Here is a 26,803-nt window from a genome sequence, read left to right as displayed (position 1 = left end):
GATCTGAGTAAGAATGCAAGAATGAAAAAAGGCAGAGGTTCAAGGGCTAAAAAATAATGGAATACGATTTGGTCTACGGGAAAACAAAGTCAGTATACTGCTTGTTTGACCCTGAATGTAGATTTTTTTTTTTTTAATCTATTCAAGTTAGAGTAGGCTACAAATGTATTTCTGTAACTGTAATTGCCTCTGGTTCTCTGTGCCTGAGCACCCGAAGTTTTCTGCTGTACTGACTAGGCTCTTTTTAAATTACTGGCCACAAAGCACACAGTTGGCCACTCAACTCTGCCGAACTTTCTTATATACCCTCTTGTATGTACACTCTCTTACTCCTCAGCAGGATTATTTCATACCTCCTCTTTCCAGCCCTCCTGTATACTCCCCTCCTCCCATTCTACTGTGCTTCTCTGTAAAAAGAGGCAACCAGACAGCAACTCTCCTGCCCCTCACAGTGCCCATTCCATCTACCTGCTTGCATCTGTTCCCATCCTCTGTGGACCAGGACTAATATCTCTGCCCTTATCCAAAGTCAGCCCACCTTCACTTCCTCCAAGATATTAATCCTGCAGTTTTCCCAGACCTCATCTATCTCTCTCCTGTGTCATACCTATCAGCATATAAACATGTTCCAGTATTTGCTTTCCTTAAAGAAAAATTACTCCATCTCACAACCTCCATTTTTCTGCTACCCTTCACAACAAAATTTCTTGAAAAAATTTGTAGTCCTTGCCTCTTCCTCATCTCCTATTCTCTCAACCCACTCCAGTTCCCTTCTACCTTTGGCATTTCACCAGAATCACTCTTGATAGGGTCAACCAGTGATTTCCTTTTTGCCAAGTCCATTGGTCACTTCTCTGTATCTTAGTTGACCTCTCCATGGCATTCAGTATTATTGACCATGCCCTCTTTTCTTGGCAGACTTCTTCCTCTGGTCAATCCTTTCCAGGTTTGGCCAGCCACTACTACAGATCTATACTTTGTTTCTGGGCAATCTCATCTAGAGCCATAGCTTTGAATACCATACTTACGCAGATGACCCCCGAATATCTATCTCCAGCCCTGATTTCTTAACAACACCAGACTTCACCATTGCCTGTTTGACATCTCTGTTCAGATACCTAGTAGGCATCTCAAAATTAACATCTAAAATAAAGCTACCAAGGTGACCATAATGTATAATCTATTCTAAACTGAGACGCTTTTGAGAGTGAAAGAGAGCAGCACTGATAATCATGTCAGGACAATAAGCATAAACTGAAATCTCTCCAAGGGTTTCCCATCAGGCCTAAAATGAGATCATGCTCCACAGAAGGACTGTGATGCTCATCTCCTCTTGTGCCACTCTCCCTGTCACTCAACCCTGCCCCATCTGTACTGGCTACCATTCCTTTTCTTGAACAAGCATTCCCATGTGACTTGGTGTAAGTGACCTACCCTCCCTGTGCCTGAGTCTCCTCATCTGCAGAACAGTAAACAATGGTACTCAACTCCTAGGGTTATAAAGCACAACGTGCCTGGCACTGGGTAGGCGCTGCATAGATAGAGATATCTTGCACTACCCTAACGAAGGAACTAAACAGATTTGGATAGTGAGGGTTACTTGCATTTGCTGAGCGAATGAACAGAGTGCGGATGTGGCCTGCGTTTTCCATAATTTTTTCATTACTTAAGAAAAGGCCATGCACACATAGTGCACAGATGTCTGAGTGTCACAGTCACTTGTTTAGTTGTGTGTTACCAAGTTCAAACTCCATAGCTGAAAGTAAGGCACTCTATCTGGGTAATGTTTATATTGAACAAGGTATAGAAATAGAAACTTGAAATGCTACTAAAATCAGTACCAACCATCACACACTTTCCCTTTTATAGGCCTGGATTTTTAGAAAGTTTTCTAAAAAGCTGCATTTACTTCAAATGTATATAAAAATTAGATCATTTCAAATTTGAGGAATTTTACAGAGAAGTTTGCATAAAAATCCCTAAATCTGTAGTTGGTACTCACTCTTTTGGCATGTCAGGTAGGGGAGACTTTTCTTATGTCAACTCATAAGCAATCCTTTTTCTATTCACAAGGTTTGAAGAGAAGTCAGATCTTAGTAAATCTTGGCTGTGTCACTTGGCAGCTGAGTGGCCTCTCTAAGCTTCAGTTTCCTCACCTAAGAAATGGGGAAAGTAATGAGTGCACATAAAAATGTTTCATGAGAGAGAAAATAGTCCCTTTTAAACAAACTGACTACACAAATAAGCTCTAATTATTCTTTTTGGATGAGTAATACTTGGTTCTCAAAGATATTCATTTATTCCAACCAGGAGATGATATCAGCTTTCCCTAAAAAAATGTATTAGAAGTTTGCTAATGTTTTGCTTAACACTAAGCTACAGAATTCAGACCACAGTAGAGTGATGTTTCAGAGCTGGTGGGGAAAAAGAAGGCTGGGTCTGCATCCCAGATGAAATGTGCTATACAAATAAAATGTATCCATACTTTGAATTAAAGTAATGTACTTGTCAGTTTCTTAGACCTGATTCGCTCATTAATATAAAATATCACACTGATATGCCATTTTATAGTATAGGAGTTTTTTAAAATAATATCTCAAGGTCAAAATTACCAACTTTATTTAAAATAATTATAATTTATATTTTAAAATAGAGCAAATGAGTCCGATTATCTACTTAGAGGTAACTTAAACACAACTCTGAAGCTAAGTAGGTTCTTAAAATTACTGGTGCCTACAAACTGCCTGAATCACTTAAGTCTTTGCTACTCAGTTTCACTCTGCTCTGCTAGAAAGCAGCAACATCAGTCAGCAAGCTACTCTTCAACATTTAATGGTGCCACAGGGTTAAATAATGGCCTTCCTTTTTTGGCCTGAATTTTATCCAAGTTAGCTTCAAACTCTTTTTTCGTTCCACTTAGATTTGCTAGATGTCCATCCTTTATTCTAAAGCCTAAGGAATTCAGTTTCCTTATCCTGTACTGTACTATCTGCGGTGTTAATTCAAGAACCATTGGCATCTCTCTTATCTGAGCTATGGAAATTCCTTCTTTCAATAATCCCTGAATTCTCTCTTCCAAAACTGGAACAGAATAATATAAAAGGGCAGGACATTTCAAAACTAATTGCTTCAGGTCATGATTAGTGCATTTAAAAGCATTTTTAGAGAAGGAAATACTATTCTGTATACTTCTTGGGCAAAGCTGAAAAAGAAATCCTTTGAGTTTGGACAGAAGTTGGAGAATTTCAAAGTTTGTGAAACCTTGCTCCTGGAGAAATTCTAGTGTTTCCTTTATAGCTGCAGAAGAATTTAACAAAATGAAGGGGTTTTGGCTTAATAATTTTAGTAGCCAAACTTTCATGTTGGCCTCAGAGCCACCTAAATTTAGATAACTCTCTTGGAGAATCCTTATCATTTGTTTATTCTTTTCAACAGGATTATGAAAAATATTAGATGCAGTTGTCAAAAATCTGCTAATGACCACATTTTTGAGTCCCAATTCTTGAAAGAACTGAATGTTCAGCTTCCGGTTTTCCTGGTCTTTAACAATAAAGAAAGATTCTGGAAACTGTTCTATTAACTTGACTAATTCTTCTTCGTTTTTGCAGACCAACTGCCAGATCTCTCTCTGGGTGTTAACAGTGGTTGGACTGCAGACAATTGCTTCTGGGCAGCGTTCCAAAATACTGGCTATAGCAGTCTCATCGGCACCTAGTTGTTGTAAAATATTTGCAATTTCTTCAACATAGGTTTCATCCTCCAAAAGCACCCATCCTTTTAATCTGCGAATTTTCCCGATATCAACTGAAAATTTATAGAGCTTTTCCACTGTTCTTTTATTTTCTTTCTTTGACTGATTATCAGTTGTATAGGGGAAGCATGCTAAAAATGGTCTGTATTGTGGAACTGATGGCATCTTTCTGAAAGAACACAACCTGCAGGGCTGGAATCTCACCAGCAACTTCCACAACATGCCTGTAATCCACTGGTTAATTTCCACCGTCCTGGGACTCAGAATGTACTAATCAGACCTGTAAGAAAGAAAACATAAGAGGTGTTGACTTTTAGAACAAACACACGAATTTAAGAAGTAGTAAGCATGGAAATAAAATGGATTTAAATTATATAGGAAAACTACTCATGTGGAATATTAAATATATCATCTTAAATAACTTATGAAGTAATTGTAATGCATCTTTTTATAACTTAGACATCTTGTATTTTATAAATACATTGTCTATTTGAGCTTTGTGACAACCTCGTGAAGTAGTTATTTCCATTTTATAGATCAGTAGCAAGCTAGACTTCAAAGAATTCAAAGATTCACAGACCTCAAATGTTATTTTGACACCAATTCCCTTTCCTACAACTCTGATGTGTTTGTTTAGGAGACATATATTACTTATACACACAAGTACACACACAGGTTTTGTTTTTGTTTTTGGTGAGGAAGATTGGTCCTGGGCTAACATCTGCTGCCAATCCTCCCCTTTTTGCTTGAGGAAGATTGGCCCTGAGCTAACATCTGTGCCAGTCTTCCTCTATTTTGTATGCGGGACATGGCTAGAGCATGGCTTGAGAAGTAGTGTGTAGGTCCGTGCCCAGGATCTGAACCTGAGAACCCCAGGCCACCGAAGCAGAGCATGTGAATTCAACCACTAAACACCAGGCCAGCCCCAGGGGTTTTTTTTGGTGAGGAAGATCGGCCCTGAGCTAACACCCATTGCCAATCCTCCTCTTTTTGCTTGAGAAAAATTGTCCCTGAGCTAACATCTGTGCCAGTCTTCCTCTATTTTGTAAGTGGGAGGTCGCCACAGCATGGCTTGATGAGTGGTGTGTAGGTGCACAACTGGGATCTGAACCCGTGAACCCCAGGCTACCAAAGCGGAGTACATAAACCCAACCACTACACCACGGGTCCGGCCCCCCCCCGCTTTGTTTTATTTTAATGTTTTACATTTTCAAGTTCATGTTTAGCTTAAACAGATACTTATTAAGAAAGCTGGGGGAGGGGGCCGGCCCGGTGGCACAAGTGGTTAAGTGCGCGCTCTCTGCTGTGGCAGCCCAGGGTTCACCGGTTCAGATCCTGGCGTGCACAGACGCACTGCTTAGCAAGCCATGCTGTGGTGGCGTCCCATATAAAGTGGAGGAAGATGGGCATGGATGTTAGCCCAGGGCCAGTCTTCCTCAGCAAAAAGAGGAGGATTGGCAGATGTTAGCACAGGGCTGATCTCCTCACAATAAAAAAACAAAAAACACACAAAAAGAAAGCGGGGGGAGTCATCTCTAATTTTAGAGTAACTATTTTTGCTAAACTATTATCCAAAATAAGTCAGAGAATTTGTTTTACTTAAAATGAGTTAATAAATGTATACTTGTTTTATGAGAATTATGTGAAAATCATTTTTTAAATCCAGACTTAAACTAAGTCTTAGCCAAGCAAAATGAGAAATGCCATGTGACTACCCTAGTGGAGCCATGGGAAATCATGTTAGCTGTGGAATGGTGACCATCCTTTTAGAACAGTCTAACCAGCTGTCCCCACTTGACATCTTTAGGTACCTAGAGATGACTCTACTGTACCTGATGCATTACAGCCTTTGGCACTATTTTACTATATCTCTGGCAGTGAAAACATGCCTAGTTTGTTGTTTTAACTTTCGGTACCTGAGAGTGTTAAGTGTCTCAGCCTTGCCATCAAGTGTGTAGTACTGAGCTATTTAGCTAGTTAACAGCCTTCCCTTATCATTTGTAGGTCTGAAGGAAAGTCGAAAAAAGCCATTTCCAATCCCTGCCCCTAATAATGCCCTTGCCATATATGCCAAGGACTCTTCACTTTCAAGACTGTCCTAACTAATCCAAATAAATGATTATTCTCTAAGAAAAGATAAGTAACAGTGTTCTCGTTTTGGTTTACCATTTGTAATAATAGCTCATTGTTAGTGCCTGTAGGGTCCAAGATAATTGTAGGCATAGCTTCTGTTTTACTTCTAGTGGTTCAACCAGAGTTTTCTTCAGATAATTCCTAATACCAGTTTCTTTCAGGTAATTACTAATAGCTAAGATGTAAATATTAAAGTATTTAAAAAAATTTCTAAGAAGACCATGGATTTTAATAGAAAGGAGGAGGTACAGCATAATGAGAAGGGCACAGGCAGAGATAGGTTGGAGCCCCACAATCCACTTTTCATGGGACCCCACAAGCTCAGGTCTCACATCTGTACCACATGCTGGAAGGAACATGGGCTCTGCAGCAAAACTGCCCATGCCCATTCCTGGCTCTAATTTATGGGGTCATCTTGGGAAAGTTATTTAGCCTCAGATTAAACAAGTAAACAAGCAATGATCAGAACAGTGCCTCATGGTAAATGTTCAATAAGCATTAATAACAATAGCACCATCTGTAAAATGGAGAGGAGCACGTAAACCTCACAGGGATAGTGTGAGGGTTAAAATGCACGTCAAGTACTTCACACAAAGTCTGGTACAAAAGAAGTACTCAATAAATGGTAGCAATTACTAGGAAATATCTAGAGCTAAAGTCTTGTAGTAATATGACTTTAAATTGTATTTTAGACAGAAGTACATTATTTACAAAGAGAAAGTGAAAATTGTGAAAATTGTATTTTATATGCCTTGGTTGTCCAAAACGATAACTACTTATAAAAGCAATACATGGTCACTACAGAGAATTTGCCAAATTCTGAAAAGTATAAGGAAGTGGAAAAAGTCTTTCACTATCTCTCCACGTAGAGACAACTATTCATATTTGACGTATATGTCCAGTTTTCTCTGTTTCTTGCCCCCTTTATTCTAAGTTTTTAAATATATAACATGCCTTGTACATGCAAGTTAGGTTCTAAAATCAGCCTATAGCATGAAAAATTGCAAAGATTCAGAATTTTCCTTGAAAATCTTTTAAGCAGGTACCACACTGGATACAAACATAATGTCTTTCAGTAAGTCCAGTGCAGCCCAGGGTTCCACCAGAGTAGGAACAGATTCCAGTGCTTTGGCTAAGCACAAAGTGAAGTAGTTGGCTTAGTGTGGGGGTTATGCTATGCAAAATGACAGATCATTAAATGTTTGAAGCACACTGACCATGGCAAGATGCTCCTGCCCAGAGAGGCTAAGGGAAAAGCAGGCTGTCTCCCATTTCCTGCTTACTCCAGGGTGAATGATCAGTGCTCAAGTGACTCATCTGAACAATTAAAGCTGTCTGTCTTGCTCTGTCTCACTCTCTCTCTGATGAGCAAACACAGTCAACTGCAAAAGTGAAAAGCATGAATGTTGTGACTTCTCTGTAATCAAGGCACATTATATATACACTTTCTTTTCTTCTTTTATTTTAGCCACTGTAATTATCTAACCTTGGCACCAAAAACGCTCTAAACGTTTCAAATGAGTGCATGATATATGGGATGGATATACTATAATTTTGTAATTCATTCCCTAATATCAAGCATTTGGGCTCTTTGTAAGTTTTGCTATATGCTGAACATCTGTCCATTTTCTTCCCTTGAGGATGAATTCCTAGGAGGTGAATTACTGAAGAGGAGATGTGTGAACATTTGAAAAACTAAGTTGTTAATTTACCATCCAGAACAACTATCTCAGCTGACATTCTCACAAGCAGTATAAGTGATTCTCTCATCAGTTTTAATTGTGATATGTAAAAAATGAATACAACATTAATTTAACTTCATTTTCTGTTACTACCACTGAGGCTGAGCTTTTCTTAGTAAATTATTTTGACCATCCTTATTTCCTTAATTCACAAATTCCTCTTGTGAATTAACTATTCCTGCCCTTTGCCTTTTTAAATAGCAATCTTTCCGCTTTTTACAAGTTGTCTTGTAACAAATGAAACCAGAATCAAGATGAACAAACAACCAACCAGCTGGGAGAGAATATTTGCAAAACATACATCTGACAAGGGGTTGATCTCCATAATATATAAAGAACTCATACAATTGAACAACAAAAAAACAAACAACCCGATAAAAAAATGGGCAGAGGAAATGAACAGACACTTCTCCAAGGAAGATATACAGATGGCCAATAGGCACATGAAAAGATGCTCAACACCACTAATCATCAGGGAAATGCAAATCAAAACAACACTAGGATACCACCTCACACCTGTTAGAATGGCTATAATCACCAAGACAAAAAACAACAAATGTTGGAGAGGATGTGGAGAAACAGGAACCCTCATACACAGCTGGTGGGAATGCAAATTGGTGCAGCCTCTATGGAAAACGGTATGGAGATTCCTCAAAGAATTAAAAATAGAGATGCCCTATGATCCAGCCATCCCACTACTGGGAATCTATCCAACGCACCTGAAATCAACAATCCAAAGAGGCTTATGCACCCCTAGGTTCATTGCAGCATTATTCACCATAGCCAAGAAGTGGAAGCAACCTAAGTGTCCCTCGACTGACGATTGGATTAAGAAAATGTGGTATATATATACAATGGAATACTACTCAGCCATAAAAAAAGACAAAATCGTCCCATTTGCAACAACATGGATGGGCCTGGAGCGTATTATGTTAAGTGAAATAAGCCAGAAAGAGAAAGACAAACGCTGTATGATCTCACTCATATGTGGAATATAAACCAACACATGGACAGAGAAAACTGGACTGTGGTTACCAGGGCAGTGGGGGTGGGGGGTGGGCACAAGGGGTGAAGGGAGTCATATATGTGGTGATGGACAAACAAAAATGTACAACCCAAAATTTCACAATGTTAGAAACCATTAAAACATCAATTAAAAAAAAAAAAAGTTGTCTTGTATAAACTATATATTAAGAAAAACAATCTTCTCATTTTTAGAAATATTTTCTCCAGTTTATTTTCAGTTGTTAATGGTATATTTTAGCATACCAAAGTGGTTACCTTTTTTTATTGTGGCAAGATATACATAACATAAAATTTACCATTTTAACCATTTTTAAATATACAATTCAGTGGCATTAAGTAAATTCACAATGTTGTACAACCACTACCACTATTTCCAGAACTTTCTCACCATCCCAAACACAACTCTGTACCCATAAAACAATAACTCCCCACTCCCTCTTCCTCTCAGCACCTAGTAACTTCTATTTTACATTCTGTTTCTATGAATTTGCCTTTCTTGGTACTTCATGTAAGTGGAATCATACAATATTTGTCCTGTTGTGTCTGGCTTATTTCACTTAGCACAATGTCTTCAAGGTTCACACATAGCATGTGTCAGAACGAAGTGGTTAATTTTAAGTGGTCAAACGGTCAGGGAAGTTTCCCTTTCCTTTATGATTCCTACTGCTTTTATGTACCAGATGATCAAGTAAAAATTCATATTTCCTTCTATATTTTTGTTTGAATTTTAAAAGTTAGCTCCTTTAATTCATTTGAAATTTCTGGTTGTGAGCTGAGAATCTAAATAGATTTTATCAATAGTTTAGCTAACTCCAAGCACCTTTTATTTTTTTTTTGGTGAGGAAGAGTATAAAAGAAATACATCTTGCTGGCCCTGAGCTAACATCTGTTGCCAATCTTCCTCTTTTTGCTTGAGGAAGATTGTTGCTGAGATAACATCTGTGCCAGTCTTCCTCTATTTTGTATGTGGGACGCCACCACAGCATGGCTTGATGAGCGGCGTGTAGGTCCACGCATGGGATCCGTGCCCACGAACGCCAGGCCGCAGAAGCGGAGTGCCTGAACTTAACCACTACGCCACTGGGCCGGGCCCCCAAGCACCATTTCTGAACAATCCTTTCCTTCCCTATGATTTGTGATGCCTCCTTTATTATATATTAAATGTAGTTTTTGTTTCTAGCTAGCCTCCATCCTCACTCCCCTACTATTCTGCAACTCCCTGAGGGAGTCAGGAGACTAATTCCCAGCCTTTGCTACATACTTGGCTGCCCCTGCCAGACCATCCTAAAACAATCTCTAGTCAACTCACTCTTCAACATCGCCTGCCAACTATGTCAAATCTTCTCAACTCAGAGTTCCAGCTTGCCCCCAACCCCATGCCCTCCACTCTCAACCAGTGCCCTTGCCTCTAAGAAAGGAGAGCAACTCATCATACCAAACAAACTTTCTGCTATCTCCCCTTCCCTACAGCGACTCCTTTCCTTATCCAGGGTAATCCCTGCTCCTGTGCTGATCCCAGCCCCCGGGCCTGAGATCTGTAGAGCCCCTCCTTCTCCCATATTCCCTCCTTCGGCTGTGTCCTCCTCTCTGAGGCTCCCATCCTTCACCCCAATGGCTCTTCCTCTTACTGCTCTCCAGCTAAAACACGATTTTTCTCGTCCCCTCAGTGAATCCTTGCAGATCCTTCTTTCTCTCCATTTCCTCTCCGCCTTCCCATATAGCTCCCAATAAAGACAACTTAGAGCCAATGAGTAGTTTTAGTTCCTCTCTCTTTTGACCTCTGCAGCTTTCAGCAGTTGACCCCTCTCTCTGTGAAATACTCACTTGACTTCCAGGACTTGCCACTCTCCCGGTTCTCCTCCTTTCTTCCTACACTCCTGAGCTCCCTTCATCTGTCTCCTCTGCAAGCTCCTCCTCAAGGCCTGGTTCTAGACCTTCTCCTCTTCTTACCTTATGTTTTCTCCCAGAGATTCTGTTCTCATCCAGGGCTTCCGTTAATCCACTTGGGCTTCTCTCCAGCTTCTTCTCAAAATGTGAGCTCGTCACCTCCCTGCAATAAATCTTTCCATGGCACTTGAGGATAAAGACATAACATAAAGATGCCTTACCATGGCCTATAAGGCCTTTTTGGGCTGCTGCCACCCACATCCCCCATCCCCCTCTCCCACACCAGCCGCATCCACTTCCTTTCAGTCCCTCGTGGTCCACCTGTTCTCATCAGAGGGTCTTTGAAGACTGAGGGCTGTTGCCCACGCCTGAAATGCCACTAACTCCTAGGTCTAAGTGTCACTTTCGCAGGGAAACTTCCCTGACCTTCACGAATAGATGAAGCCTCCTATCTCCATTACAGGCTCTCATGTCACCATGGACCACTTCCCTGTGCCACTTGTCTGGCTGCAGCTGTTTATGTGTTGTTTCTGTCTCACCCTCCATGAGGGCAGAGACTGTTTACCACCATGATTCAATGAATTGCTTCCCTACCCTTTACCTGGCTGGCATCACTGACTCCAGAAGGCACTCCTGGGCAGGTGACCTCCCTGTGTGCTTTTCCATAGCACCCTGCTCTTGACCTTCTGTAGCACTTATACTCCCATAAGTTCTTCATCCATTCAACCAGGATTTTTTTGGCTTACGCTGTGTCAGGCATTATGCTAGACACTAGCTCTTCTACTAAAACGTTTCTTCATACCTTTGGATCACAGACCCATCAGAGAACCTGGTGAGAGCCACACACTTACCAAAAAAAACACCCATATTCACTACATTTGGCAAAAAATTTTAGCAGGATTCATGGGTACCTTGTAGTCCAACTATGAACAACCTGTACTTGATTCTAAGCACCGGAAAGGCAGGGTCTGAGTGCTGTTCTGCCTTATCCCCTGTACCCGACAAAGAATTTGGTCCACAGAGGAACAAAATGAGTATTTGTCAACTGAAATCGAATGAACAAATCAAGTTTATGAGGCAACTTAATGTAGTGGGTAAAATTGTGAGGTTGCCTGGGCTTAATTTCTGGTCATTAGTTGTGTTGTGACTTGAGGAAGTCACCTCACCTCTCTGTACCTCAATTTGAGCATCAGGAAAATGGGGACACTACATCCTGGGTGATATTGAAGATTAAATGAGCTAATACCATAAATCACAGAGTATTCAGAAAACTCATCAAATCATCACAGCAACCCATTTTAAAGACGGGGAAACAGACGCAGGTAAAGTAACTTGCCCAAGGTTGCTCAACTATTAAAGGGCAGACCTTGGATTCAAACCCAACAGCTTGGTTGGAGTCCTGCTCTTAGCCCTGTTCTCTACACACAGTAATGCTCTTGGTAAATGTTTGTTAAACCACAATGTGCGCTATTTTCTGATGCTTCATGTTTCTTAAACATTTTTGAGACGTGAAATGCACTTCTGTAATACGCACAATTTTCATACTCAATACGGTCCCCTCAACACCTGTAATTTCAATTAAGTTGTACTTTTATAGCCTGTACGATCTGCTGACAGTTTCACATTAACCCCAATGTTTATAAGAAAGGAAAAACGAGGACCCAAGGAAGGGATCTCGGGAGCGATCGAAAGCCGCCCACCGATCGTGTGGGGCCTGCGCTTTTCCAGAGAAACTTCCGACCCGCGGCGCCGGCGCCGGCCAGGCAGGCGGAGCAGAGCGGCTGGCGGGGAGCCGGGTGTCCCGGCGCGCGGCCCCGACCCCGCCTCTCGGCCGCCGCGCGGCGCTGACGATCACCGCCAGGGGCGGAGGAAGGGCGCGACTCACTTGTCGGCGTCCGCTCCGTGGAAGGCGCAGTGAGTCCTGGGTCCCTGGCTCCGTCCTTCCTCCCGCCCCCGGCCGAGGCTCCCCGCCGTCCTCCCGAGGCTTGGGAACAGGGTCCGCGGTTCCCGGACCCCGGTCCGAAGCGGCCCGCCAACTTCCCTCAGCACCGCAGACCGGGCAACCTGCCCCCGTGCCCGCATCCAATCAGGGCCCGGGAGAGCCGTGCGCGCAGGCACGCCCCCGCGGCCCAACGCAGCCAATCAGGGCGCGGGACACAGGCTCCGTGACGCTCCCCGCTCCGCGGGGCCGAACGGCGAAGGCGGGTCACGTGGGACGCAGCTTTCCAGGGAGGAGCGCGTCGTGCCAGTGATTGCTGCCTCTCGCGTTTTCACCCCCTTTCCTTCCCAGCATTTTGGAACACTTGGAGTTTCAGTAGTTTTGTCACTTAGGGAATGTCACTAGCCCGTAAGTAAAAAAGGTAGAAGTAACTCAGACATCGATATATCTTGAAGCTATAGCCATTCAGAATTCCCGAAGTCAGTCAGTGAAGATCTAATTTACAATGTAGCTTTAAAAAACTCAAAACTTCTTTGGAACATTTCTGGCCTTCCTGCTCTCCCCCAACCACCCCCATCCCCCAGCAGTCAGCGATAGCGTCTGATTGGTTTTTAAAAGCCTCCCTCCTCGCCACCTTCACCTAAATACTCGCCTTTTCTGATACACTGCTAAGTGGTTTACATTCTAATTATGAGCTATGTCCAACCTCATAAACAAACTAATTTTTCCTTGAAGCCAGGCTCAATGTCTGTCCTATTTATTCTCACATTTATCATCCAATCAACTAATATTTATGGCATGCCCATTAAGTGCCAAGCATGTGAAACAGCAACGAGAAGACAGCGGTGGACAAGACAACAGGGAATGAAGTATATTCCCTGTCCTGATGGAGTTTACATTCTAGTGGAGGACAAAGACATTAACAACCAATAACATGATTAATCGCAGCTAGAGTTAAATGTTTGCAAGGACAGGGTACCCTGACCCTGCCGAGTTGCCCTATGCTTGTGTGTGGAGTCTGAATCAGGAAAACGCTGATTTTCCCAGGCTGGAGGACCCTCCCTTCGTGTGTTTCACAGCACATTGTGCACAGTTCTAACACAGCCTTAACACACAGCACTGTAATTCTTCTAGACAGCCCTGGCACCTTGTGGAGTGAACTTGTGGATACCGAGAATTTATTTTCCTATGAACAATGCTTGGCACATGGTAGGGACTCAGGAAATGCTAACCATATCTTTGAGTCTAGCCTAAGTACCCAGTTGGTGCTCAATAAACTTTGTTGAGAGGGACTGACACTTAACACTTTAATTCTACAGAGTAGCAGCAAGAATTGTGGCTTCTTGTCTGAAGATAAACTTTGATATCCAAGATATTCTAGAGTTAACTGTGTAGCTAATGTATGTGAGGCAGGAGAGTGTTTGTCCAGTAACCCTTCTCTCTCTGAGTTACCCTTCTACAAAAGCCCTATTATTCATGGAATTACTGCACATTCTTTCCTGAAATACAAAGATTTGGGGTCCAGACTAACCAAAGTGTGTCACCTACATTTAGGAAAAGGGAACTAGAGTGGGATAGACAAAAGAGAAGGAAGTTAAGGAGTGTAAACTCAGGCCTTAGGACTGCATACTGCAACCACTGGACCCTAGGGTGCTGGCAGCTTGTACCAGGGCTCCACATAATTGTGTGAGGAATGACAATACATATGACCCTGTGCATTGTAATCAAAACTTGAAACTGACCAACCCAGCTATGCCAACTGTATTAAATAAATGCTACCCAAAGTTTTTTCCATCCCAAATATTTAAACAGTGCATTTCTAGGACCACATAATCAGAAAAGACAACTGGATGGAAAAATGGGAGAAAGAACCTAGAATCATGCATATTATCTCCAAGAAAATTATGCATATTATCTCCAAGAAAATTACAAACATATGTTTGAAATTGTGGGAAGATCCTGAACTTATATGTAAGAGATGCATTAAAAATAAGTTATCAGTCTTTTATATCCCAAATTTATTAATCTATTTTAAGTGAATGTGAAAAACATAATGACTTTGCACAGGTTCGTTCAAAAGCTTGGTTCCCACAACTTAGTTTTTCCAAGTTGCCAGCACAGTTTTTGGCAATAAGAGTTCAAGAGGTTTTTGCTGAGTGAATAAACAGTCTTAAGTCCCTCAACCACTGGTGGGGTTTTTACACTAACCCTTCTAGTTAGGGGGAGACACTCTTCAAACACAGTGCATCTGCTCAATTGCAGCACATTGAATGATACCTCTCTCTCTTTCAGTGATTCTTTTTAGTCACAATTTAGACCAAACTGAAAAAGCTTTCCCTAAAAGCCTAAAAACCCCACAAAATCCCCCTATATTTAAAAGTAAAACATCAGTGCCTATGCTGAAGGTATTCTTTTATTAAAATATTTATTCACATTAAAACTGAATCTTTTATTCCCCTAGACGGTGATGGTAAATCCCACGTCTATGAATTTCTTAATTCTGTACAATAAAATCAGGTCTAAAGACTAGCATGTGAAGTACAGGTATCATGAAAAACAATTAAAATATTATTCCTTATTAACAGTGGTGATAAAAGATAAAACCACATTTTTTTTCTTTTCTCAGTAATGGAATTTATTGATCACTATTAACTCATTATCTAAGATACTTTAAAAAATGCATATTATCTAAAAACATGTTTCTGAATTTTTGACTCAAATTTATCTTGAGTTACCTTTAAATATAATTATCACGCTAAACATCTATCACTACTCAAGATGGGAAAACAAAAAAACCACTGATGATAATTCCAAGTGCCAAGACCTAGCCTACTAGAGGTCAGTAAAGGAATAATAATAACAATAGTAGTAATAACAGTCATGGCAGCTAACCAGAGATGCAGCGTACAGCTATGCAGACTGTGCGCTGTACAATTCAGGGAGCTACACAGCATGGCAGCCCTGTAGCTAACATTTATCAAGTGTCCTACCACATGCCAGGAACTGTTATGAGCATTTCATATGTAGTATGAAGCAGACACAACTCTCATCCCCACTTTAAAGATGAGAAAAAAGAAGGCACAGAAGATTAATAACTCTTCTAAGATCTCAAAGCTACTCAGTGGCAGAGCCAGGCATTTGACTCCAGAGCCCACACTCTCACCTGTTTATCCCATACTGACTAACTCATAGTTACAAGCCTCATTATTTGAAAAAAATCTCTTTGGTTTTAAATCTTTCTTACAGATAACTTCATTTTAAAAAGCATAAAGCATTTGGAAGACAGTATTCTTATTTGGAATAATTTTGAAAAGTACTGTTTTACTAAACACATGGTCGCTGTTCCTTCATTCAAAATGGTGATATGTGGTTTATAGAATCTGTCACTAATTTGTAATCATATCTCACATACCAATGCTCTCCCCATTACCTAAAACAAACAACAAATTTAAGAAAGAAGAAGAAAAAAAAACAACCACCAAGTACACAAGATTCCATATATGAATATACTTTAATAACAAGGTCACTTTAGCTGTAAATGAACAAACAAAAGGAGACAGAGAACTTAACACACAATACTTGCACAAGTTTGGGTCAAAACAGGCATACATGAAGCTTTAAAACATATATTTTCTGCATTAACAGAGGCTATAACTACCAATTTTGATTACGTACATTTTCTAAAACATTATTATCAAAGAGTGAAAAGTTAGATCAACAATGATGTCAAGAAAATTTTGTTCTAAAATTTTAACAAAGTCTCTTAAGAAAGTCTAAAAACCTCCTATTTTCCCACATTGACTCTCAAAACTTTGATTTTTATATCAGAATATCAGCTTGCCACTTTAACTTTTACCGTACATGAAAAATTATCAAAAATATATTGATGGGTCTATACTAATTGTGACTGACTATATTTACATTAAGCAAATTCTTTTACCAAGTTCTTTATATACAAATTACTGTTTGTCCTACGTGAAATTCATTAAAAAGTTAAAAACCACAGAAATGTCAATAGAAACAATGCATTTCAAAATGTAACTGCTTTCCATCAATGAAGAGTATTTTAAAATAATTTAACTGAAAAAGTATTGAACTCCCCACCAATTTCAGCTGCAACAGTATTCCTCCTGAATGTTTTCTGTGATTTAAGGGAAAAAAAAAACTGAGTAAAGCTTGATTGCAAGGAATTAATTGATAAAAATTTGATGAGTGTTTACTGATCTTCAAGAAATTTACAGTCTAATTAGGTTGGCATTAAAAAACTAAGTGATAACTTTTAAAAAAGTCTTTAAAAACTGGCAAATACACTGTATAAATACTTTTAGTATAAATGTAAATCACGAAATAGTATCCCATATCCAAATGAACTGAATATAGGAATGGCTTTTTGATATTTCCAAAAAGGGCCAACATTAAAAAAAATTCCCAAACTGGAAAGAATTTAGATTTTAGACGTATCATGATAGATAAAGAAATTTATAAACACTTAAGAGGCAAAGATTTGGGGAAAAGTTCATAAAGGAATTATATTAATACCACTAAAATTAAAAGGTCACTTTAATTGTTTTAGATTCATGGTCACCTAATAAGGAAATGATAAAGATATCTTTTTCTGAGAAAAAACTTGAGTACAACATCATAAGCTTTTCAAATTTAAAGATCATTGATTCAGACAACCACAAAACTGAGTGCAGCACTTTGTCCAGTACAGATGCATTTCTCTTGTCTAAGAATTAACTGATTTTGTAACAATCACTGAAAAATTTATGCCTCATATTCTCTGATTTGAAAATAGAGATTAGCTCTATTTTGGAAATTATCATAATTTATGTTGATTACACACTCCACTAAAGCAAGAAGTAAAGCTCTAAAATAGTCACCTAATTAGTGCTCTGCCGCTGGACTTTAGGACCGATACTGTGTGTGTCCTCTTCCTGACTAGGACGTTTCCCACTGCTGAGACCAGTGCCCATGGAGCTTCTTCCTACACATTTAAAAAATGTACGTTTAAGATAGGAAAGGTGAAAAGAACAGCATGCTTGAATGCTTCATGCTTACCTTGCTTTAACAGGTGAGTTTGCTGACTGTCTCCATGAGCATAATGTAAAATACCACTCCCTTGAGAGCAACCTGTTAGTATTTAAAACACAGTAAAATTACTTAAAATAAATTCCAAGTTGTATGTATCAAGACTACAATTTTTAGTATATGTATTTAGTATAGTATTTGTATTATTATGCTTTTTAGGACTAAACCTCAATTCTTCATATGAACCAAAAATCACATGCCCAAATCAGGAAAACGTAAATTTAGGCTCACAGAAATGTGGACTGTTCAAAGGCAAAATCACTGATAATCATTTTCTAAAAAACATTTTTTTTTCATGTTTCTTCAGTCTTCTTTAATCTGGAACGTTTCCACAGTTTTCCCTTGTCCTTTATTACACTGACAGTTTTAAAAATATACAGTTTTTTAAATAAGACTTTCCTTATTTTGGATTGGTCTGATGTTTCTTCATGATTAGATTCATGTTATAGATTCTCAACCAGAAAACTGCACAGGGATGTTGTGTCCTTGTCAGGACATCACAGCTGGAGACACATGATGTCTGTCTACCCATCATTGGTGATGTGCATCTTTTTTTTATTGAGGTAACATTGGTTTATAACATTATATACATTTCAGGTGTACATCATTATATTTCCACATCTGTATAGACTACATCATGTTCACCAGCAAAAGTCTAGTTGCTATCTATCATCATACAATGTGCTCCTTTACCCCTTTCGCCTTCCCCCCACCCCCTTCCCCTCTGGTAACCACCAATCTGTTCTCCGTATCTCTGTTTGCTTGTTTGCTCCCGTACCAACAAAATCGTTAACGGTATTTGTCTTTCTCTGTCTGACTTATTTTGTTTAGCATTATACCCTGTTGCAAATGGCAAGATTTCATTTTTAAAAAACATTTCTTTACTGGATGACAGCAATTAGACCATGAAGGCAAAACATAGGGCAACATTGAGACAGACATTCTTCCTTCACCTCTTGTCCCTCTATTCCACACTCCTCCCTCAGCGCCCATCCAAAACATACGTCCCTGAAGATAAGGGAATACAGGCCTGCCAGATGCGAGTTAAACAATTCACATCAGACAACAAGGAGGAGACACAGACAATGTGGCAGTTACCTAGCCTGACAATTATATCAATCCTTCAAAAAAGAAACAATGTTACAGGGGAATGCAGTGGCACAGAAAAGTAGGTTTTAGGGAAACATTTTTATCACTACTGTGTCCAGATTGTGGAAAAATACGAGCCCCTAGAGAGGTCACCTCATGGCCTGAACAAGACATTCTACTTATTTTTATTATAATTTCATGCTCATCAACTTCCTCTGGATAAAGAATTCAGTTTTTCAGGTACTCAAAATTGAGAAAGCAAATGCCCTAATCAGGGATGAGGCCTTCTATTGCTGGAAAGGGGTAACTCCACCATAAATTAACCAACTAGTGTTCCCTGTAGACATTTTAATTTATATGATTTTTAAATTTCTAGTCTGTCATTCACAGAATGGCCATCTCTAATTATACTGAAAACATTCAGTTCTTGGACTTGTCTCTAATTATACTGAAAACATTCAGTTCTTGGACTTGTAAGGCTGATGGTCAGACTCTGGATTATGGGAAATTCACCACTGAATGCTGCTACTCTTGGTCTCACCATCAGCAGGGCTTCCCCTAATAGTGATACTTGTCACCATGCACTATTATACAACACTATTTAAAACCTCACACAACAATGTGAATGTACTTGATTCCACTGAATTGTACATTTAAAATGGTTAAAATGCTAAGTTTTATGTTATATATATTTTACCACTATGAACAAATACATTTTCAATTATCATATTTATTCATATCTTACATATTTGGTGAGTGCTCATTTATGTTAGAGACTTTACCAGGTACTGGGGATAGAAATATTACGAAGACATAAAGTCTGTTTTCAAGGGGCTCACAGTCAAGTGGGAGGAGAGAAACATGTAAAAATCAGTAAATACAAAGGTGCTGGAATGGAAGTTGGCACAGGATGCAGTGGGGACACTGAAGAAGGAAAGGTCAATTTTACTGGAAGATTCACAGAGGTGGCCCTTAGCCCAAGTCACAACTAGTCACCTTAGTTTTCATTTTCCCAATTTCATCAATTATATTCCTCTTCCACTTCTAAGATAAATAAGAATAATCTTATAAACAAAATATTGAGTGAAAGCAGCCAGACACAAAAAAGAATACAAATCATACGATTCTATGAAGTTCAAAAACGGGCAAAATTATAGTATTAGAAATCAGGAGAGAGATTACCTTTGGGGAGGAGGGGGGAAATTAATAAGCTTAATAAATATATTAGGAATTTCCTCAAGATGGTGTTTTATTTCTATAGAGAGCTACATGATAAGCAGGCACTTAAGATCTTCCTGAGTCCCTATGAATACCTCTATAGCCTATAACTTCACCATACAATGTATTAAATGATGTTTTCACGAGAATAACAGTGTAAGAGACAAATGGAGAACAGAGCTTTGCTGATCCACTGATTTATGACTAGCTTAGTCACTCTCAAAAATCACAACTCTCCATATTCATATCTTCAGGGTCATTACAGCAGTTAAATATCAACGACAGGAATCCTAGTGTGAAAGCAACTTTTAAAAAAAAAGTATTTCTTGTTTAAAAAAACCTCAAGTTTTATAAGGGTAAAAAGTTTATACGATCACTTTCCCCTAGTGTTATGCTGTCAATAGCACCAAAAGGATTTTTCATTTATAAAACTCTAACTTGAAGATACTGTGGAGGGAAAATTGCATAGAAATACACCAAAGTTTTAATAGTGACTTGTCTCTATTGGATGGAATTGTGGGAACTGTGGGTGATTTTTGTTCTTCTTTTCTATTTTTCTGAATTTTCTAAATTCTCTAGAGTGAATAGTTTTGTTTTGAGCAGTTTTGAGGTATAATTTACATATCATAAAATTCACTTGTTTTAAGTATACAGTTTAATGATTTTTAGTAAATTTACAGAGATGTGTAACTATCACCACAATCCAGTTTTAAAACCTTTTTATCACCCCCAAAAGAGCCCTCATGCCCATCTGCATTCATTCCCCATTCCTACCCCTAAGCCTAAGGTAACCACTAATCTACTTTGTCTCTTTTAAAGACATGTCTTTTCTGGATAGTTCATATAAACGGAATCATGCAGTATGTGGTCTTTTGTGTCTGGCTTCTTTAACATATTTTTGAGGTTTATCCATGTTGTAGCATGTATCAGCATTTTGTTCCTTTTTATGAATACTATTCCCTTGTATGGGTATACCATATTTTGACTATTATGAATAAAGCTATCATACACATTCATATATAAGTCTCTGTGTTTTTATTTCTTTTTGATAGATACTTAGGAATGGAATTTCTGGGTGGTATGGTAAATTTATGTTTGGCTTTTTAAGAAACTGCCAAACTGTTTTCCAAAGTGGCTGTACCATTTTACATCCCACCACTCAGCAATGTATGAGGGTTCTAGTCTCTTTACATCTTCCACAACACTTGTTATTGTCTGTCTGTTTTTTTTTCTTGCTGAGGAAGACTCACCCTAAGCTAACATCTGTTGCCAATCTTTCTCTTTTTGCTTGAGGAAGATTTGCCCTGAGCTAACATCTGTCCCAATCTTCCTCTATTTTGTACGTGGGTTGCCACAGCATGGCTGCTGCCGAGTGGTGTAAGTCCGCGCCTGGGATCTGAACCCAGGCTGCTGAAGCAGAGCACACTGAACTTAACCATTAGGCCATGGGGCTGGTCCAATAGTCTCTCTTTTTTAATAAAGCCACTCTAGTGGCTATAGGGTGACCAACTTGCCCCAGTTTGTCTGGGACTCTTCAGGTGTTAGCACTGAAAGTCCTGTGTCCCAGGAAACCTCTGAATCCCAGACAATCAGTGATTGCCACCCTAAGTAGGTGTGAAGAACTATCTCATAGTGGTTTTAATTTGCATTTCCCTAATGACCAATAATGCTGATGAATAGGTATTTTATAATAGAAAAAAATAAAAAACAAAAACACATTACTGTAGTAAACAGATTGTGGTCTGTTTTTATTACAATAACAAAAATCCTTCAAGACATTTATATATAGTTTATTCCTTTCCTAGCACAAAAAAATGTATAAAAACAAGAGGAGCAAAATGCAGTTTGTGTTGCAGAGATTAAGAATTTTCCACACTCAACTAAAAACCTAAGAGAAATCATAAAGAATCTTGCCCTTTGATATGCCTTGTAAGACACTATAAAATAGAAGCCTACAAACAGCGTAAGGATAGGGCAGAAAGGGATATGCTTCAAAAGCTCGTAAGTCCTTTCAAATGGAACAGAAAACTGAGGGGAGAAATGCTTAACAGCACAGTCTAAAATCCTAAGGATCTTTCCACAATCACTCCCATTTCCAGGTCTACAATGCTCTCTCCTTCATCTGCCTACCCAGATGCTACCCACCCCACCATCGTCCAAGAAAGCTTCCCTAGTTCCTTTAGTTCTCAGTGATCTCTCCCTTTTTTCCTATCGCATGTGGAAGCAGCATCTTACAATTTATCACTTTTTTCATTTGTTTTTGTTTCCCTTCCACACCCCCATTTAGACTGTAAGCTTTATGTAACTTGCATGTCTTTTTGAAAGTCTCACAGCACCCAGCTACAAAGTGTATTACAGGCAAAATTTTACATGATTAGAGTTACTGTCAAGATTTATTAATTCTATTATATCATAAAATACCACGTTTATAAATTTGTGAAGCAAAATTATTCCAATTTAACTTGCTACCATAACTAGTTTTTGCCGATAACTCCAAATAATAGGTACCGATTTGAGCAGACTAAGATGCAGTATGTACCGTTATTATCCACAAGCCAGGCACCTGGAGCCTGTTGCTTTCCACCTCTCTGTTCCCTGCCTGTTATCTTAGTGCTTCACAGAGCTTCTGTTCCTCACACTCATGTGTGGGTAGAAAAGGCAGCCTGTGAACTGAACAAAAGATCTGACAGAACTTTTGAAATGATACTTCAAAATTATAGGAGTTTACTCCAAATTGTAGAAAACTCCGAGAAAGAACGTTTCTGAAGTATACTGCCAATAATGACAACTATTTGATTGCTGGATGAAACATATTCCAGTAATAAAATGTTTTACCTTATAGACACTACATATGGCTTTACATATGCAGGGGAGGCCCAATGATACAGGAAAGAGTATGAACTTTAGGACTAGTCAGACTTGGATCTGAATCTTAGTTCAAATACTTACTAACTGTGGGATCTTGGTTAAGTTATCTAACTTTTTAGGCTTATTTCCCCAACCATAAAATGAGAATCCCACTACTATCTCCTCAGGTTATTGTGAGAATGTGGCAAAAATCCCCTTGTACTGGGCACAAAGTAGGCAGTCAAAAGGTGAATGCCTTTGTTCTTTTCTCCCTAAGCTAATTCTTGGAGGATAAAATACATGTTCTCAAAAGGATGCAGGATATTTCTGAATTCAGAAAGGTTCAATTTTTTAAAGGTTTTATTCTTAATATCAATTTTGAACATCTAAATTAAAAAAAAGTATTCCTCAAATGCTGCCTTGTTTGTAATCAAGTTAATTAGCCTCCTGCTATTTTTGGTTAGAGCCTTTGAAAACTGGTATAATGATTTAAATTTCCAACACATACTGACTTCTTGACATTATTAATATCACATGTGTTAAGAATTTATGTGGCAACTAAATACACATATCATACAGAAAACCATCATAGACCAGATTTTGTGAAGAAAAATTCATTTGCAAAAGGACTAGAGGCCCTATGCATCTGTATGGTAAATCTCTTGGCCATGTTCACAGGGCCAGTGACCTTCTTAACTAAATACCTTATAGCTGATATGTACCTGAAGAGAGTAAAAAATAATGAGAACTCTGAAAATATATTTGAGTTTCACTTTATCCTTAAAATTGCTCTCCTCATTCATTTTGCAAGATCTTTACCTTGACCACGTAATCATGCTTTCCATCTCTAAAATGTCACTAATGGAAAGAGGGGATGTGTGTGTTTATGCATGTGTACAAAGAACTTATTACACAAATTTTAAAGATAGATATTTTAAAAACATACTAGAGTGAGGTTCAATAAACAATATATTCGATTATTAATCTCCTTATGTTACGCAGTGCAGAAATTTCCTTTTTACTTACTTCCGCTGCTGCTACAACCTGGGATATTTTCTCCAGGAGAATACCCCATGAGGCCTCCATTCCCATTAGGATTAGAAGGCACTGATGCAAGAAGACCTAAAGGGAAAAAACTTCCTATTAAATTATGATCAAGATCAAATTCAAGGATACGTACATAAACAGCTGCCAAAGAAACAAATCAAAGGCAGTTACTGGCATACCTAATCCTCTATATCGTGAAAGCTGTTGATAGATCTGTTTCATCCTCTCAATATTCAAACGACTTGCCTCAGCATGGTTCACCATTGGTTTAGGATAATTAACTCCTATCAAACATTTGGCTACCTTTTGGATACCTTCTGGTGCATTCCAGGGATCATAGATATATTTTGCAGGAAAGCCTCTTAGGACAGGCAAATAACGCCTTTTGGGAGAAGGAAGAAAAATTATTCATGAAATGAACTATAAGCAAATTATAACAAACTATTTATTAGCTATGAATGACTAAAATCAAATCAATACCATTTAAATGATTTGTTTACCCTTCTCCTCATCTCTGCTGCCCATCATGAGTGGGGTATACTTTAAGTGTTGCTTAAACACGAAAAGCTCTTCCTGGATTTAGCTATTCCAAACTGAATAATAACCACCCTTGATTTACCTGATATAGTCTCCATTGGGATCTGTTCTCCTACCAAAACCAACAGGGCAATAGCAGTGAAAAAACTGCTGGAAAAAGGAACTACAAGACAGCCACATCCAACTTCCAGCATTTATGCTCCAATCTGCATCAAGTAATAATTCTTCAAATACCTTCAGAAGTAACAGTAACCAATTAGTTTGCACACACATAATTCTCAAAGCAAGCATTTTCCAGGTCTCTGTAGATCAAAAGTCATGGCAAAGAAAATCTAGAACGTAACTGTAAAAGTAAATATTCCAAAGTTAGCTTGCTGGCTCACATTGCTCTACAATGAGTTGTTTCAGGGAAAGAAACATATCAGTAATATAAGTGGATTTCTGAAGAGAATTTACCTTTCTAATCTTTGCAGTGTTATGGGGGGGGGGGGTAAAAAAATTACTCAAGTCACTGATTTAAAACAATCAGATGGAATATGAGGAGATTAAAAAATGGAAGAAAAAAAAGCAGTAAGCACTTTCAAAAACGCTACCAAACAAATCACCAACAAAAACTTGGAAGCTTGTTACACTGGCCTACATAGAGGGAGTACCCAAACATAAATGACCTTTAAACATGCACTAGCACTATAGAGTTTAAATTTGGAATTCTTTGATCTAAAAGGGAAACAGAATTAAAATAAATTATTTTTAATAAATTCATTAAGTGTGTGCTATACATCTACCTCATGTACAACTGCATACTAGGAAATATAGGAGAGATGCAAAAAAACATAGGATCAGAAATGGTCCTTGGAGAGGAGAAATTTATGATATAGGCAGGAAGGTAAAGCACATACGTGTAAAGTTTTGTTATGTATAACCATAAGATGATGTCACAAAATGTAGTATGCTTCACTTTACAAAACAGTATTACTCAAAGCTGTGATGTTCAAGTTAGGTGAAATAATTTATATTTTAAATTTATAATACAAACCCACTATTTCTAAGAACTCTTGGGTGAATCCTTTTTGTGACAGAAATGATCACTACAAACATATTGATCCAGTAAGTCCAGAGTGTTAAATCTTACAGTTCTCTTGATGGTTAGGCTGGTTTAGCCATTGAAATGACTTTAGGTTAATCACACCTGTTTTCATCCTTTCTCCTGTCTGACTACACCATTCTGCTCTCCAAAAGTGTGCCTGTACTCTTGGAATTAAATGCTTTACCTGCTGAAAATTTAGACTATAAATGAATCTACATAATAGACAACTTCTAGGAATTGTTTTAATAAGGTACAGAGTCCTTCAAAATAAGACCATGTTACATTACTTAGAAGAACACCTACCTTCATTCCTTCCTCCCAACTAATCCACAGGTCACCTCTTGTCAGGAAGCAGGCAACTGCATGTCTGGCTAAATGGTGAATCCAACCCTCCTGCCGAAGCTGTGTCATGATGGCATCAATCCATGGAAAGCCTGTCCGGCCTTCTGCCCATTTCGCTAAAGCCTCAGGATTCTTATCCCAAGGAATCTGAACACAGATGGGGTTTCCTTCCATTTTATCAAAGCGTGGATTGTTTGTTGCTGCTGTATAGAAAAATTCACGCCATAATAGTTGCCCATAAAGGGAAAGGGGAGGGGAACTGTTCTTCTTTACCTAAGATTAAAAAGCAAAGAAGTATTATCAGCAATTTTAAAAAAAAGTATTTTGAAAAATAAGCTCCAGTTTTAGATAATACCTTTTTGTAGAGATCTGTTAGTTTGAAGTAAAACAGTCGACATGACAAACAACCAAATCGGAGATAAGGACTGAGTCCAGTAGGACTTGCAAGGAGGGAATTTGCATTCATTCGAGGTCTTTCAAAGTTTGCCACCCAAGCCTGAAAATACACAAAGAGAATTAGTCTAACTAATCGTTTTTTCCATTTTAAAAGAGTGTTTAAAACTGAGATTTTTTTAAAAAGTTACATAGTTCTTGGGGGAATAAAATCTTACTAACCCAACCACAAATGACATGTTTTAATAAAAAACAAGAAAGGATAAAAGTGAGAATTCTTTTGTTTCAGCCATCCTCATGCAGCACATACCCATGTGAAATAAATTACCTTCAAATTCTTAACACAAGGCTGAGAGCACTTTCAACCTGTCTCTTTGACACTGAGGTAAAGGTGAAATAGAAGAACTCTATCCTAGTTTCAAAGTTATGGTCATCAGATACTAGCTTAGATAGAAAGAACAGAAGAGGTAGTATTGGTAGTAGCTACAGGGGAAATAATCAGACGAGGAGGCGAAAAGGTATTTAAATGAAGAGATAGTTGTTAATTTTCAAATAATTAGGTTTGTGTTATTTTAACTATTGCTCTCAATCCTTTATTTCAACAGTCTATTTTTTGTTTTCAACAAAAAGTGAATTTTTCTTTTTGGTGAGGAGGATTACCCCTGAGCTAACAC

At 38.7% G+C, this 26,803-nt stretch overlaps 2 protein-coding genes across 6 annotated transcripts in view; both read right to left on the bottom strand.

Annotated features, from left to right (window-relative positions):
• Nucleotides 1-2,602: 2,602 nt before the first annotated feature.
• MTERF2 (mitochondrial transcription termination factor 2) lies at nt 2,603-12,604 on the bottom strand. 4 transcript variants are annotated; one of them, XM_087448992.1, is made up of 4 exons: nt 12,425-12,604; nt 10,603-10,725; nt 7,102-7,266; nt 2,603-4,031 (listed from the first exon to the last, which is right to left on the bottom strand). In XM_087448992.1, exon 4 carries the CDS (start codon nt 3,971-3,973, stop codon nt 2,816-2,818), a length of 1,158 nt encoding a protein of 385 aa, XP_087305118.1. In that variant the 5' UTR covers nt 3,974-4,031; nt 7,102-7,266; nt 10,603-10,725; nt 12,425-12,604; the 3' UTR covers nt 2,603-2,815. The 4 variants fall into 4 exon arrangements, with proteins under 4 accessions (XP_087305118.1, XP_014636040.1, XP_087305120.1 ...); XM_014780554.2 differs by lacking the exon at nt 7,102-7,266; XM_087448994.1 differs by lacking the exon at nt 7,102-7,266 and having other exon boundaries at nt 10,603-10,713.
• A 3,877-nt stretch (nt 12,605-16,481) lies between these two features.
• Nucleotides 16,482-26,803, bottom strand: part of CRY1 (cryptochrome circadian regulator 1) — a 104,996-nt gene continuing 94,674 nt past the window's right edge. For both annotated transcript variants that reach the window (XM_004418068.3, XM_087448991.1), the window contains 8 exons: nt 26,092-26,232; nt 25,698-26,009; nt 24,390-24,541; nt 23,950-24,152; nt 23,750-23,845; nt 17,540-17,611; nt 17,362-17,465; nt 16,482-16,619 (listed from right to left, as the gene is read on the bottom strand). In XM_004418068.3, the coding sequence (XP_004418125.1) occupies nt 17,362-17,465; nt 17,540-17,611; nt 23,750-23,845; nt 23,950-24,152; nt 24,390-24,541; nt 25,698-26,009; nt 26,092-26,232 (1,080 nt within the window). In that variant the 3' untranslated portion in view covers nt 16,482-16,619. The remainder of the gene's footprint in view (nt 16,620-17,361; nt 17,466-17,539; nt 17,612-23,749; nt 23,846-23,949; nt 24,153-24,389; nt 24,542-25,697; nt 26,010-26,091; nt 26,233-26,803) is intronic.

Source organism: Ceratotherium simum, chromosome 25, assembly GCF_057802395.1.
Source record: "Ceratotherium simum simum isolate JZ-2026a chromosome 25, ASM5780239v1, whole genome shotgun sequence".
NCBI lineage: Eukaryota > Metazoa > Chordata > Mammalia > Perissodactyla > Rhinocerotidae > Ceratotherium > Ceratotherium simum.
The sequence above is the reverse complement of the archived record's forward strand: the minus strand, read 5'-3'. Positions and strand labels throughout refer to the sequence as shown.